Source organism: Colobus angolensis, unplaced genomic scaffold (assembly GCF_000951035.1).
Source record: "Colobus angolensis palliatus isolate OR3802 unplaced genomic scaffold, Cang.pa_1.0 Scaffold13, whole genome shotgun sequence".
Lineage (NCBI taxonomy): Eukaryota > Metazoa > Chordata > Mammalia > Primates > Cercopithecidae > Colobus > Colobus angolensis.
The window spans coordinates 23,167,266-23,183,044 of record NW_012114252.1 but is presented as its reverse complement, the minus strand read 5'-3'; the positions used below and the strand labels follow the sequence as shown (position 1 = coordinate 23,183,044).

The 15,779-nt window shown below is 55.9% G+C and overlaps 1 protein-coding gene across 1 annotated transcript in view; it reads right to left on the bottom strand.

Annotated features, from left to right (window-relative positions):
- Positions 1-423: 423 nt before the first annotated feature.
- ATP11A (ATPase, class VI, type 11A) overlaps positions 424-15,779 on the bottom strand; it is a 93,793-nt gene continuing 78,437 nt past the window's right edge. Inside the window, exons 28-31 of the mRNA XM_011933952.1 lie at positions 11,408-11,473; positions 10,119-10,222; positions 7,806-7,971; positions 424-1,616 (exon numbers count right to left, since the gene is read on the bottom strand). Coding sequence (XP_011789342.1) covers positions 1,368-1,616; positions 7,806-7,971; positions 10,119-10,222; positions 11,408-11,473 — 585 coding nt within the window. The 3' untranslated portion in view covers positions 424-1,367. The remainder of the gene's footprint in view (positions 1,617-7,805; positions 7,972-10,118; positions 10,223-11,407; positions 11,474-15,779) is intronic.

The following is a 15,779-nucleotide window of genomic DNA, read 5'->3' as shown; positions in this document are numbered from 1 at the left end:
TTTATGTGTCACCTTAGTTTATCCCGACCACTGTGTTCACTGTTCTTACCGCCGATTTATCCTTCACTTCAAATAAATATTGTACAGGTAAAAGATTATACAATCAAATGGTGAAATCGGAGCTTCCAAAACCACCCACCGTCGAGCACGTCGGAACCACCCTCTGGGTTTCGCCTGCCGGAGCCTGTCTGACGGCGTGGCCAGCGTGGCTCCTCCTCCAGCGTCTGGTACTTTCCTGAAAGGCAGCAGTACCGAACCTCACAATGAAATGTCTTCTTTAAGGACCATTAAGGCTACGTCAAAGATTATTTCTAGAAATAGAAATGCCAGTACAGAGAGCAACAGGGACTTTGTATCACAGCAGCCGTTGGGTTGCTAGCGCTGGACAGAATCCCAAGACGAAGGAGAGCCCTGCGTGGGGACGTGGGGATGTGGGGACAAGGGGACGCAGAGCCCGGCGGGCGGAGCTGCAGTGTGGGAGGCGGGCGGAGGTGCGGTGCTGCCTGCTGGGATCCACCCCACGTCCTGTGGGCCGCCCCCATCAGCCCGAGAGAGGTTCTGGGGCACCAACACCACCTGGGTGGTGACCGCTCCACGGGGACAAAGGATGTCTGCCCATCACAGTCAAGTATCTGTCTCCTGGCCCTCGCACCCGTGAAATCAACATTCTCCTGTAACAGTGGACTGACGGCTCCGTGCTCTGGTGAGTGGCCGATGGACATCCTGGCACTTGTGCTGCAGGGCTGGAAGCCACTGGCGTGGCCTTGTCCTCCCACATGGCACTGCTTTCTGCACGAGGCGATGATGGGGAGACCGAAACTCAGCCGGCCCTGACACACAGGGCAGGCAGGCCTGGACTGAACCACAGGGAAGCCACTCCCAGATGAGCAGGGCATGCCGTGCGTCCACAGGGATGACGGTATCCGAGTGACCCAGCCCTTCCCACAGCAAGAGGATTGGAGGGTTGTTGAGGAAAGGACGCACCGCCACGGCTCCACCTCATCCTATGGAGGGCATGGGTGGCAGCCGGGCAAGCAGGAAATAGCAGCAGATGTCCACACGTGGGCCACCATGGGGGCCTGGACGGCTCTTCTCTCCCAGCGACAGCAAAGGCCGATGATGGTAGGTGGGTGAAGACATGGGCCTGGGGGAACGGCCTCTGCATGACAGCACACAGGGTGCGCCAGCAGGATGTCCCTTCTGAGTCGAGCCGAATGCCCGGGGGCCACTGGTGTGGCTCAACAACTGCAGTGCTGGGTCCAGGCGGCCAGCGTGCCACACTCGAGGGCAAGGCCTGTGACGCCCCTCCTTGCCTGCTGGGGGCCAGGAAGAGGCGTGTGCAGTCTCCACAGGCTTAGGACCATCCATCACACGAGCATTTGCACACGGGACCCAGGGCAGCTGTGACTCGGGCTGGAACTGCCGTGGTGATGGGAACCGCTGAGGGTGAGTGGGGGCTCCACGGACACCTTCCCCTTCCAGGCCGCGAGTGTCACCTGCTGAGAGCGGGAGCTGTACCAGGCGGCTGAGGGACAGGTGCTCTGGTAGCCTGGGCTCTGCAGAGAGGCAAGAGGGGTGAATTCTGAGTCGCGGTCCCGAGGCTGTGCGCACCCATTCTGCCGAGAGAACGAGACACATGGTCAGTCTCAGGGATCCCCACGGGGCTGCTTGGGGTGACCTGGGCCACCCTGGGATGCACTCACTACCATCGCCTCCTGCGGGAACTGCTAGATTCAGCTCAGGACACGGCCTCGTCCTGGGGGCAGGCCGGGCAGGATCCACCCCGCTGGAGAAGCCACACGGAGGCAAGGGGTCTCTGTCTAGGAACGAGTGCCTCTCCCTTCCGGTACCAACAGTGGCCGCCCCCGTCCCACCATCCCAGGGAAGAACCCGGGGACCCCAGGGATACAGGCCATGGACGGGAACCTATGAGCTTCCTCCCTATAGCTGGCTTCCTGTGCAGTGAGAGCTCGAATGCCATACCAGTACCCAGAGACCCTCGAACAAAAGGCGAACTCAGTGCCCCAGAGAGGGCAGGCCCCACCCCACAGGGACTGGGCTGATGGAGAACTGGACATGCTTGGCTTGCGTCCTGTTGGCATGTTGCCATGGATGGGGCCTATGTGGCTTCTGACAGCCCACTGGGGCCCCGGACGTGCAAGGGCCCTGCAGGTCTGACCAGCGAGGGGAGCGGCAGAGGCTGGCAGCACACATCTGTCTGATGGGGGGCCGTCCCCAGGTCAGCCCACTTTTAGACCAGCATTTCCAGTGCCGGAAATGCTGGCAGGAGCAGGCGTCTTTGTGGCCTCCATGTCTGTCAGAGAGGCGACAAGCTACGTGCTCCGGCTGGCACACAGAAGACCTGCACTCTCACTGCCTGGGCTCCAGTTCCACACAAACCACGCAATATCCACGTTTGATTTCAAAGCAGGCTCCTTCCTGAGAGGCCTTTTAGGTGAAGCCGTTTCCCCCAAGGACCAGGACTGTGAGCCTCTATCTGACGAAGCTGGGCCCAGTCAGGCTGCGTGCTGTGTGTGGGGGGAGTGTGCATAGCATGTTCCATGTGTGGTCAGCGTGCCCTGAGGCGTGTTACTTACCTGGGACAGCAAATGCATGTGTGTGTAAAGAGAGCTGCTCTTTTTCACCGTGAACCTTTGTTATCAAAGACAGCACAGCACAGCACAGCAAAACTTTGGAGGAAAAACAGGTCTGACAGTCACAGCACACGGGCGGCACGCAGCAGCCGCACAGTTACCTAGCGTGGAGCTAACTGCGCCTTGGCCGCCGTAGAAGGTCCTTCAGGAGGGGCCCGTCGCTGCTCTGTGCGGCCTGGACTGGAGCCTTGTGCTTCACGCCCCTCTGCAAGGCGAGGAAAGACACTGAGCAACATGGGCCACGCGGGGCTGCTGAGCCAGTGCCCACGAGCACCAGGAGCACTCTGGCCTCTGCCTGCACCATCCGTGGGACCCCAGCAGGAAGAGGCTCTAAGCCTCTGTTGGAGTCTGCATGGGGTGTCACGGAGCGGCCAGGGCAAGGGCTCAGGGCGTCTTGGGAAAACACTGTCCCAGCAAGGCCGCTCCCATAAGGAGCCCAAGCCCAGAACTGAGAGACAGTGACAGGCTCAGGGACAGGCCACGGCACCTGCGGGAGGCAGAGGGTCCAAGGTCCCTCAGCCGGAAGGTCCACCGGGCACCTCTGGAATCCTGGAGCCACATGTTCAGCCACACACCCACTTCCATGGCAGACAGTGAGCCCCAGGAGCCGCTCTGCCAGGGCCCTACAGCAGAGTGTCCCGAGGCCAACGTGCTCACAGAGCTCCACTGAGATCCTGTAGCCCAGCCTTATTCGAGGAATGAGGGAAGAGTGGGAGCTGAAGAACTGCGGGCTTGGAAGTGCAGAACTGCAGGTCCGAATGGGCAGACGCCCAGGTGAGGAGCAGCAGGAAACAAAGGAGGAGGCTGCCACCCTTCCCGGGGACAGTGACGGAGAAGTGAACTGCATGCAGACACGCAGAGATGGCAGCACAGGCATGTATGTGCGAATCGCACACACACATACGTCAGGCCTGTGATGCTTTTCTTTTCCAGAGGAACAGATGAAAAGAAAACCATCCACTGGAAGGAAAATATGCCCCATGTGAGGGCGGGTGACATGTTTATTCCTCCAAAGTTTTGCAGGATGCAGGTGGTCTCAGCACCACAGTGTGTTCCTGTGTGTGCCGGGCACGTGCTGGCTGCAGGCGCTTTGTGTTCAGGTGCGGACACCGGCCCTGCCTGCGGGGGTCACGCCAGGGCCCGAGGCCTCGCAGGCGGCGGGAGAACGAACCTCTGTGCCACTGTCTACACAGCCGGGCTCAGCTTCTGCACATGTTCAGAAGCAAACCAGCTCTCAACAAACTACATCACAGCAGAATGCATATTTTTAGCCTACAGTTGGCATGATTTAATTAGTTTCTTAAGGACCTCCTATGAGTTATTAAAGTGTTCCTAATAATTTCATCCCAAATGTTTTCAAGTACAGAAATGGTGAGATGAAATTCTGCAATTTAATCTAACAAATTCTGATGACACTAAATTAGAAAAATTTTGATTCCTATTAATTGCTTGGACTTAAAAAAGGACCATTTTGTCAGTTACAAATCGTGTTTAAAATATATAGAAGATGCTGTTATTAAAGGGAAAAAAAGCCCTTTTCTGCTCTGGGCATTTTTCTAGGCTGCATTTGGTAAAACAGTAAAATACCAAACACTCATTTTCAGAGCATCATTAATTTGGAGGCACACGTGAATGTGGGCTTTGGTGCCGGAGCACACGGCTGAAAGACAGAACCCAACTTCAAGACGGCACGCAGGCCCCTGCAATCTCCGCTCTGACCACGGATGCCACCGCAGGAAAATGGCGTGGGAATGCCTCTACGCTGCCCAGAAAGGCCAGGGTCGTCATTTTTAAAGCATATTATTAATAGAAAGCTTTCAAAGAGGTCTTCATTCAAAAAACAGTAAAAAGAGAATTTGGTCAAACATCTGACACCAAACGCTTCTGTCCCCTTTGTCTCCAGCTGTGTGGCTCAGCCTGGCTCCCCTTTTCTGAAATGTGCGTGGGTCCTGAGCAAACCTGTTATCCCAGCTGTCCTCAGTCTTTCCAGCTGCAGAGGGGCACAGAAGTGGGTGCGTGAAGGAGGAGGCCTTGTGATCCACACTCTACAGGCTGCGGAGGGAAGGGTTTGTGAGCTCAGGGGCTGGGTGACCTGTGAATTGCAAACTCTCACACCTTCCTGCTTAGGATTCCTGCGTAGGAACCTCTCTGACACCTGTGTGAGGGGCCATGTGGCCGGCTCTGCGCTGTCAGCTGTGTCTGAACCCTCACAGGTGGGTTCTGAGGCTGCCTGGACGCTGAGGGAGAAACCCTGGTTAACTGTGACTGATGGAAAGCACAGCTCACGATCAGTCCGTGCATGTGAAGGTGTAAGTAAGTGGTGGGGCTTCCTGACGTGGGGCTGCCGTGCCCAGCGCCCGGCGGATGCCGCGTGGGAGCGCGTGGACTTGGGGCTCTGGTGACGGGCATGGCCCTGCTGCCCCGCGTCTACCATCCCAAGCGTGCGGAAGGCAGAGGAGCATCATCACCTTGTTCCATCAGAAACTCAGGCTGCTGGAAGTCTGAGAAAGCATAAAGATGGTTGACTGCTCGACAGAAAGGCACTGGCTCTTAGTCTGAGTCCCGAGGTCAGCGGCCACGCACACAGGAGTGTGTGAACAAGGTGTGGGGATTTAGGCAAAGTGGTCGGAAGACGGAAGGAAACAGGAAGGAAAGAAACAAGAGACAGAGCTGAGTTAGTCAGAGGCTCGCCACCATGTGCACGTTCTTCTGGCCACTCTAGGTGGACACTGGTGCCCCCCGCCATGACCCGCCAGCCCCCCCCCCACTCCCTGCTTTACGCCTCCTGCAGGTCCCACAGTGTGGCTGTTCATAAGGGTTGCTGAGGCTTTTGTGGGACGCAGAGACCCACAGCAAAACGGGCTCCTGAACAAAGGGTGGGACGGGGAGGGTCCTCACCGGCATTCCCAAAGTGCCCCCTGAGACCCGCCCATCCCGGAGATGTGCCGCAGAGCAGAGGGCCTGTGGTCAGACGCATCTGGGGGCGTGGCCCTCGGCAGCCCCGACTCTGGAGGCTGCGTGCACACTGTCATGGAAGAGTCCAGACTCCTGTGGGGACAGGCCCTCCTGACCCCCCGAGTTCAACTCCTGCCTGCTCAGGCATCTCTGACCAAGCACCTCTGCAGCCACACGCACCCAGGGGCCAGGTAGGGCCGAGACTCTCATAAATCTCAAGCCACACCACTGTGGCCACAGCTGGGGGCCCAGCAGACACCCCCAAGCGGGACCTGTTCTCTCTCAGGGTCAGACCCACAGCCCTGCTGTCTCCTCTGTGCCTTGTGTCCTTGTGACATGCGTGTCTGCCACGTCCCCATGTATGGGATGTGGTTATGAACACGTGTTCCGTGCACAGAGCCCTGTCATGAACACGTGTGCCCGCTGTGGAACTGCACAGCTGAAGGGCTCAGGAACCAAGGACCGTGCTTAGAGAAAAGTACCACTGGACAGCTGCTTCTCGGGCCACAGGTAGGGCTGGGCAGTGGCTGCTTGGGGGCAACGAGTTTCCCCTGAAGCACTGGGGGCCGTGGAGTCTCAACCTGGGCCCTGGCTCCTGCTCCCACTGGCTCCTCTCCCTGCACAGAGCAGCTGACATGCAGGTTCTGCTGCGTTTCTCCTGCCCGTGGTCCCCGAGTCAGTGGAGCTGTGTGTGGACATTTTCACTACGCTGAGTGGGGGTCTCTTCACCACCAATTTTGCTCGCTCTGATTTTTTTTTTTTTTTTTTTTTTGAGACGGAGTCTCGCTCTGTCGCCCGGGCTGGGGTGCAGTGGCGCGATCTCAGCTCACTGCAAGCTCTGCCTCCTGGGTTTACGCCATTCTCCTGCCTCAGCCTCCCGAGTAGCTGGGACTACAGGCGCCCGCCACCTCGCCCGGCTAGTTTTTTGTATTTTTAGTAGAGACGGGGTTTCACCGTGTTAGCCAGGATGGTCTCGATCTCCTGACCTCGTGATCCACCCGCCTCGGCCTCCCAAAGTGCTGGGATTACAGGCTTGAGCCACCGCGCCCGGCCGCTCGCTCTGATTTTACAAATTGTGGCAGGAGGCATGAAGGAGGGAGTGCCGGGAACTGGCAGCATTGGTTTCAACATTTTAAATCGGCACCAATGTCCCAAGAAAGCTCTCCAGCCAGGGTCCCATTCTGATTGTCAGAGGTGGGTGGCGGGTGGGGCTGCACCCCTAAGGGAGGGCGACCTGTTTTCCCTCCCAGCACGGCAGCACTGCTGGGAGCCAGCCCCCAAGTGTCTGAGCTGCGTGAGTGAGTCAGGGCTGGGGCCCCGGCCCCCTCGCTTCCCGTCTTCCTCCCAACTGCACCGCTGTGTCCATCCTGGGTGGCCTCACACCCTGAAGGAGCGGCCACTGCCGGGGGCCTCCCACCCCTCGTCTCCCCACCGGGCTTCAGCACTGCCCAGTCCAGGGCCCCACCTCACAGGGTGATTATAAATTTCAGGGACGAAACTGGAAAACCCGCATTGTTAACACAGTCCCGAGGGACTGTGACAGGTGCACGGCCCTCCGAGGACAGGCAGGCTTCCCGGTGAAGCAGCGGAGCAGGGGACGTGGTCACTGACTCTGACTTGGGGCTGAGCTTGGAGCCAGAGCCCAGCTGCCGAGAAGGATGGGGGGCCGGAGGCCAAGTCCTCACACCTGCCGAACCCTCTGCACCTGGGGGGGCACTCGGTATCGTCATGTCTTCCCCGGACCCAGAATTCTGCTTGTGGCTAAAACTTGGGAATGTGGAAAATAAGCAGCCCCACCGATACCAGCATCTCCTGATACAGATGCTACCGTTTCCAGCCAAATTTACCATCCTTAAAAATTAAGTAATTTAACCTTTTAAAGTAATGATTCATTTTAAAACAGGGTTACATTTACATGAAATAATGTGCCTTTTGTATTAGTCTTTTTTCTCTTATTTGTGTCTGATTTCAGATTACTGTTTAATCTGAATGTTTAGGTTGAAACATAAAATTAAACGTCATCTCAAATTTACCTGATGTTTAAAATCATGTATCATTAAGAAACTCATTAGTGATACCTGAACTGATCACGTTTTATGAAATCCAAACCCTTCACACTATCTTTCAAAGTGGTCATTTCCTAGTCCCGAGGCCAGGGCCCTGACGCACCCCTGCCCCGCGGGGGAAGCTCCGTACCTGGACTCTCTCTGTTGCTGTTGGCCACAGCTGCCGGCACAGGACTTTCTTGAGGACGTCGGGAAGGAGGCTGATGGTCACCAGCAGCACGATGGCCAGCCAGGCGGGCCCGCTGGACAGCATCTGGATGAACACGTAGTACATCCTCTGGTAGTTGAGGAATGGCCTGAAGGGCAGGGAAGAAAAGCCGCTGGTGAGGCAGGTACTCCCTGGGGCCGGCCTCTCTCCACGCTGCAGAGGGCGTTTGTTCTGGGAGTTCACACTTTTGTCAGTGAGAGTCGCTTGGCAAGCCACGGAGCCTGCTCTGAGTTTATCGTATAAAAAACGAACGCTGAACCTCCCGGTAATGCTGGGGTAACAGGAACGGGAGAAGGAATTCTCTGAAGTCATCTCAAAGGGAACATAGAAGTCTCTGAAGTTCAGTTTCACAGAAGCAAAAAAAAAAAGGGATTGAAATAGGGATGTTTTTCTATCTTGAAGTCTCGGATGGGAAGGACGTGCCGAGCACTGGTCGTCAATACAGAGCAAGCAATGACTTCTCTCCCAAGAAAGAGGATAATTCAGAGATGTCTGTGTCAGCTCCATGAGGGAGGCTGGCAAGGATGCAGGGACTGGTGACCCGCAGCCAGCCTGAGTCCACAGGTCCACGTCTACACGTGCCTTCCGGTCATGTTTCCTGATCGCCTTTCACATCCCAGGCACCATGGACGGTGGCAGAGACACAGAGACAGGGCCCCACCTCCAGGAAGCACAGTGAAACTGGCGTGTGGACAACAGGAGGGAAACGGGAGCAGGGCGTGGTGGGTAACGGGAGGGACGTGGAGCTGCTGGCAGGCCTGGGACGGGGCTGGAGGCACCGCGAGGCGCTGGTGGTGGGCAGGAGGATGGGGTCTCGTCACCGAGCAGCTCCCAGCACATCAGAGACACGGGAAACAGTGTGAGAGGCCACGGTTCCACCAAGGCTGACGGGCTGTGGCTCCTTGGTTCCAAAGCCCAGGAGCTGGTCAGAGAGGCTTTGGGATGGAATCTTCCTCTTGCAGAGCCACGGTCTTCAGGGCTGCTAGAATGGCCGGGCTCTCCGGAGCTGGGCTGGGCTCTCCAGAGCCAAGCAGGTTCTCTGGGGCTGGCAGGGTGACTGAAATCCTGGAAGCTCGGCTCTCATCTCTGGCACTGTGTAATGCAACCCGGGGCCACCAGGGGCCGCTGGCTGAACGAGGTAAGCGGGAGGGATGCTTCCTGAGCTGAGAATTCGGCCCAGGTCAGGGGCCCTGAGGGATCCCGAGAAGGTCGCTGGCTTTCCCTAGGCCGGCGACTGACCCCAGGTCTGCAGAGGGCTGTGGCAGAGGCTGCTGCGCGGGGGCTGAGATTGGGACCTGGTCCTGGGCCCACCACCCTGCGTAGTTTCCTGGCTTACGGCAACAGTCTCTGAACACCCTGCCTATGTCGCTCTCACCAGCTCAACATGCAGCCACCGTGGGGTTTTTAAAAGAGCCACCGAACGCCGCTGTGCTCTGCCCACAGCCCTCCAATGACTTGGCTGACCATGACAGCCTCAAGCCAGGATCCTCACGGCCGGCGGTCCAGGAGGCCACCCTGCCTGCTCTGCAGCCTGGTCCGGGCCAAGCCAGGATCCTCACGGCCGGCGGTCCAGGAGGCCACCCTGCCTGCTCTGCAGCCTGGTCCAGGACCCCGTCCACCGGCCACGGCTCCCACTCACCGAGGACCTCCTCCCACCCGGGACGGCGTGCCTGCTGCTGCTCCCCCGAACCAGAGGCTCCCCCAGGAGTCAGGCTGCTGCGGGCAAGGTCCAGCCCCACCATGCCTGGGCCCCATCTTGCTGTGGGGCGTGAGGACAGAGTGAGACAGGACCTGTCGAATGCCTGGCGGGTGCTTCGCTGTGGGAGGCAGTCACCAGCGGAGACGTGCTGGGATGATGGTGTTCTTCTTCTTACAGGTTTCAAATGACTTTCTGAGAAGTCATCTCTGGCCTTTTAACCTGACATGGGTCCCCTGGTGTAGAATCCTGGCTGTTCCTCCGGATAGCTCGTCACAAGCTGTTATCAGTTAGTGTCTCTCTCCCCTGAAGGTACAAGTCACGGGAGCAGGGACTCCCCCGTGTCCGGCCCCCGACTGTCTCCCAGGACCCCACATGACGCCCAGCACACAGCGGATGTTCAACAAACACTGGCCCCAACCAACGAGGCTGCACGGAAAATGTGTCTTCAACCCTTGATAAAAAAATAGTGCAGGACTATTAAGGTAATAACAATCACGTGATATTTATCAGCTTATCAGCTACTTATAGATATTTACCAGATCACTCCTCCCCAGAGAAGCGAAAAGACGACGTAGAACAGCAGCGACCCCCAGATGACAAAATGGTTGATCCAAGTCCAGTAGTGTGTGTCTAACGCAAGCTAAAAGGAAAAAAAAGGGGAGTTAACGGTGTCACCCGAGCAGTCAGAATGATCGTGACGGGCAGGACAGAGAGCCGGGGCTGATGAAAGACTAAACCAAACACAGACCCAGCAGTGACGACCCAATGCCCGCACAAAAACGCTCAGGAAGACAAAGGCACACCTCACACTGCCCGTGGAGAGGAAGAACGTGGGGACGCCACAGCCCCGGGTCCCGGGGAAGGGAGCCATGGATGCATTTCCTGCATGGCGGCACGGGGGCCACGGACCAAGGTGTTGTTTATATCACCACCGAAGAAAGTCATTCAGATTAAGGTGTTCTTTATGTCACTACCGAAGAAAGTTACTTTTTAAAAATTTTTTTGACACAGAGTCTCCCTCTGTCGCCCAGGCTGGAGTGCAGTGGTATGATCTCTGCTCACTGCAACCTCCACCTCTCAGGTTCAAGTGATTCTCCTGCCTCAGCCTCCCAAGTAGCTGGGATTACAGGCGCGTGCCACCACGCCCAGCTACTTTTTGTTTTTAGTACAGAAGGGGTTTCGGCATGTTGGCCAGGCTGGTCTCGAACTGCTGACCTCAGGTGATCCACCCGCCTTGGCCTCCCACAGTGCTGGGATTATGGGCGTGAGCCACTGTGCCTGGCCAGAAAGTTACTTTAGAGTCAGGTGTTGTTTATATCACTATCTAAGAAAATGACCTTAGGAATGTTTCGGTATCAGTTTTTAAGACTCAGTCCGATAGGTTTTGAGATTTCATAACGATACAGTCTGTACAGAACTTCACTGGACTTTAAAAAGAGTAAAATTTTCCAAAATACATTAATTTGTTTCAATTCAAATGTATTTTGATGGCACTGGCGGGGAGGGCTACCTGCCGCTGAAAAGAATTCTAGCCTGAATTCTTTCTGAATTCTCTCACGAAGCAGCAGCTCGCTCCTGAGGTTACCTTCGGTGTTGCTCTGGGGTCTGGTACGCGGGGTGGCGGGGTGTACTGAGTCTGTGCATTACTTGTCTAAACAGCAAGACGAGGATGCCCGGGGGTGCCCCAGGAGCCGGCCTGGGCTGGGTGCAGAGTGGCTTCCAGCCTGGGTACACAGTTACAATTCAGGGAGCCCAGAGCGGGTGAGGCCTCCCCTGCAGGGGTTCACTGTGGCTGGGGGAGGAATGTGAGCGTGAGACCACTTACCTTTAGTGTGACTGTGAACACCATCACAGTGAATACCAGCGTCCCAAATGTCCAGTTTCCAAATATCTGTTTGGGGAAAACAGTCCAAGTCATCTCGTTTTTATGTACTTTTTTTCTCTTTCAAATCAAGAGTTTTAGAAAATACACCTCATTTTTCTTGCGTGCCAACACTTCAAACCCCAAAGATACAAGCACTAAATTTTCTTATTACCACATAACAGAAGATGCAGCAGCCCCCCAGAGCACGGCAGGACGCCCCCGTTTCCCGGCTGCATCTCCCACCACCAGTTCTGCAGCGCGGTGATGGGCTCAGGGCCTGTCTGTCTGCAACCTTCTGCCCGCTCTTGACACTGGCCCTGCTCAACGCTCTCGGTCACAACGAACGTCGGTCCCAATGTCTCAAACTGAGCACAAAAATTCCCGCACAGCTGGCATTTAAAAATCCGTAATGCAAACTCGGGTACACGTGAACCTCCTTTTTCTGTTCTGTGTTTTACGTAGAAGAGATGGTTGCCCGATTACCCAGCTACATTCCACAGGTTTCAGGAATAAACTCATAGATTGTGTCTGTTCCCTTCTGAACTCAGCTCAGACTCCTGCCTGCTGTGGAAGAACAGCGGCGGGAATGTTCTGCGAGTCAATGATCAGGGAAAACACTCGAGGTACCAGGCAGAGGTGGAAGCGCGGGGCTTCCCTCGGGGGAAACTGCCTCGGGACAGGGAAGACAAGCAGGCAGACAGGACAGGGCTGGACAGAGGCTGCCCTACGTGAGGCCAGAGCCACAGATCCACCAGCAGCCACGCCCAGGTGGCCGTGGAGGAGGGAAGGTCCACAGGACCGATGAGCCGCCAGCAGCACAGACACAGGTGGACCTGGGAGGACCACACACCCGACCCGGGAGGACCGCACGGCCTGTGAGGACAGCACACCCGACCTGTGAGGACCACGCACCCGACCTGGGAGGACCACGCACCCGACCTGGGAGGACCACACACCCGACCTGGGAGGACCACGTACCCGACCTGGGAGGACCGCGCGCCCGACCTGGGAGGACCGCACGCCCGACCTGGGAGGACCGCACACCTGACCCGTGAGGACCACATACCCAACCCGTCAGGACCACACGTGTCTCCACTACACATGAGGCACAGGCCAAAAAAAGGGCCTGCTGCCCAGACCCCGTGCCTTGGGGAAAAGCCCCAACGGGAAACTTGTTTCCGGGAGAACTGCTTTCCCTCGGGACGCGCCTGTGCTGTGGCCCAGACAATTTCTAGTTTGTCAGATTCTGTGAACTGCGTCTCTCAGGGAATTTTATTTTATAAAGAATTAAAAAGCTGGAATACAAATGGCTGTTCTTCAGAATTCGTTTTCAACCAAAACAATACACCTATCACCCTACCCCGATTCAGCTGGAGTGAGGGTGTGGGCTACAGTCCCCCGACATGGTCAGCGGGATAACGTCTTACTCGTAGATTCTAGAAAAGAGTGTTAGGACCTTTTGCAGTGAACAATGGCTTCTTAGGGGCCCATCAACACATCCTCGTTTTTTCCTCACTTCCTCATGGTGATCAACAGTGGGCTCTTCCTTCTGGCTTGGAAATGCCGGGCCCACATGTCACTCAGATCTACACACGCTTGTGGTCCTCGGCCAGGGCAGCCTTGCCTGCGTCCCCCTTGCTGATCTCGTGACGGTGGGTGAGTGAGTTCTCATGAGATCTGGTTGTTTCAAAGTGTGTAGCCCTTTCCCCTTTGCTCTCTATCTCCTGCAGCCTTGTGAAGAAGGACCTTGCTTCCCCTTTGCCTTCCCCATGATTCTAAGTTTCCTGAGGCCTCCCCAGCCTTGCTTCCTATGCAGCCTGCAGAACTGTGGGTCGATTAAACCTTTTTTCTTCCTAAATCACCCTGTCTCAGGTAGCTCCTTAGAGCCATGTGAAAATGGACTGACATGTGCAGATGGTTTATTATTACAATTGCTGGTCGTTATTTCCATTGGATTCTGGGGGTGGCAGGCATCCCTGGGACACCAATCTCCTTTCTCAAAGGGCCGTTCACAGGGATCCTTTTTTTCCCAAGTGACATCAACGCCATCCCCAATGAAGTTCCTGTTTCTGATTTCTGCAGAACCCTGTCCTCATGCGACAGGCACATCTCAGCCGAGAACCTGACCAGCGCGAAAGCCTCACTCCAGCAGATCTGCCTCTGGGACTGGCCACCCGCCACGACTGCAGGCTAAGCCCCATGCCCCCACTTCCTCCCTCCTTTGAGAATGAGTATTCCTATAGAAGCTTTCTGCTCAAAAAAGCCCTCGGACCAGACCCATTTACCTCTGATGTGTAAAAACACCCCACGGCCAGCGTAACTTGTGCCTGCTCAAGGTCACAGTCACGAGCGGCACCCACCGCCTCCCCTCCCTGTGTAGCTCCCTCTGCCTCCCACCCTTGCCCATACACGGACTGTTCGTGTTTCAGCTGTTCTCACGGCATCCTACGTCTATCAAAGCACATTCCCAGCTTTTAACCGTTCACCTAGGAATATCCTGCTGCTCAACAAGTAACTGTTGTCTTCGCATCTCATTTGTGGCATCAAAATGAGACGTTACTGTGGTTTACGATGTCAGTGCAGAAAACACTCCACTGGTGAACTTTTGAAAAAGACGTCCATGATTCTATTGCTCCTCCCAAGCCACACAGGATCTACAGACATTCCTATAGAATAATTTAGGTCTTTAAAACAAAGTAGCTCTCACCCGCGAACCAACAATCCCAGAGGCCTCTGGACTGTGACCCTGTTGGGAGTATCCTGGTTGGAAGGGAAAATTCTCAGGGGTGAGCACCCCAACCCCAAATTGCTATGCAAGGACCAAGAGGGCTGTCAGCCGCTAGGACTGCCCCCAAGTTCCCTGAGTGCTGGCATCACGCTGGGGTAAGTGCGGGTTCCGTGGGGGCTCAGGGTACCTTCCAGGATGCAGCCGGGGGCTGGAGGGTACAGCCAGAAGAGACCAGGAAACAGGAGCTAGTAGAAACCCTCAGATTCCAGGAAGGGCAGCAGAGCCACAGTGCCCACTGACCACCAGGTACAGCTGACCAGGGACACGTCAGGGTTCCAGGAGTCCAACAAGGTGGAGACGCTGCAGAGTCCCTGCCAGGAAGCCCCAGGCACTGCATTGCCAGCACCTCATCTAGGAGCACAGCCAGCAGCCCCCTTAGGACAGTGGCACCCGTGTCCTCGCCCTTGAAGTCCATCTCCGGGGGCTCTTGGGAGGCACCTTCACATTCACGCTGAAATTCGGAATTAGAACAACCCAGAGGCCGCACCAGGCAACACCATGAAGTCTGATGCTGGACGGCTGTGTGTGCCCCAGGCCCTGCCCCTCGGGAGCTGACCCTGCACAGGGTGTCTGGTCTGTCCGAACTTCTCTTTCCTCAGCTTTCACGTGATCTGAACGTCCAGCTGAAAAGGGTGGTTGTAGTGAACCAGGACGACGTTTGTGAGAGAAAACTGGAAAATCAAGTGTGGGAAAAACGGGACTTGCTATCGCCACAGCAGGCTGCCAGGAGCCTGGAGTCTCAGAGCTCAGCACGCTATGTCTTAGTTCTTTTTAAGGGCTACACAAGATGCTTACGTAAGCCCGACCCGGAGGAAAATCTCATAAAAGATACAAAACAATCAACATGATGACATTCATGGCCTGGTGATATTCGGGAATTATTCAATTAAAATAAACTAAGACAAAGAATAAATTCTAGAAAACCTAAAGCTTTTAAAACAGTGAAATAACATTGGAATGGATTCTCAAGGTCGACCTGGTAAAAACGGATTTAGGTTATGACGAAGGATAACAGCAGTGTTTAGTTATGAGAAGTGAAAGCGACTAAAGCAGGTAAACAGTGCACAGGACACGCAGCGGGACTTTTGTGTTTGAACCCAGCAGTCTGAGGGACACACACACAGGGAGAGAGAGGTCAGGCTAAACCGGGAACGAAGCCGATTTCTGTTCAGAAGTCACCCAGAAGGGGCTGCTGAAGAGAGACTTTCTCCAAGGTCAGCGCTGGTGTTTGCTTGTACGGCTCAATACCTGCGGCCTTTAAGCAGGGATTGTCTCTGACATCTACTCAGCGGCTGGCGCGGCTCTCGCAGGTAGCACAGGGCCCCACCGGGCCTCCCACACACGCCTGTGCTGCCTTTAATTTAAAGTTGAGGGAAGCTCCCATCAATCCAGTCAATTCAGAAAACATCCCTGACTCAATGGGCCACCCTGACATGGAAACCGAGGGAACACAGCAAGGATGTGTGTCAGGAGGCACACGCCCCCTCTAACACAGAGCTAGCCCCGGGGTGCGTGGGGCACACGCCCCTTCTAACACAGAGCTAG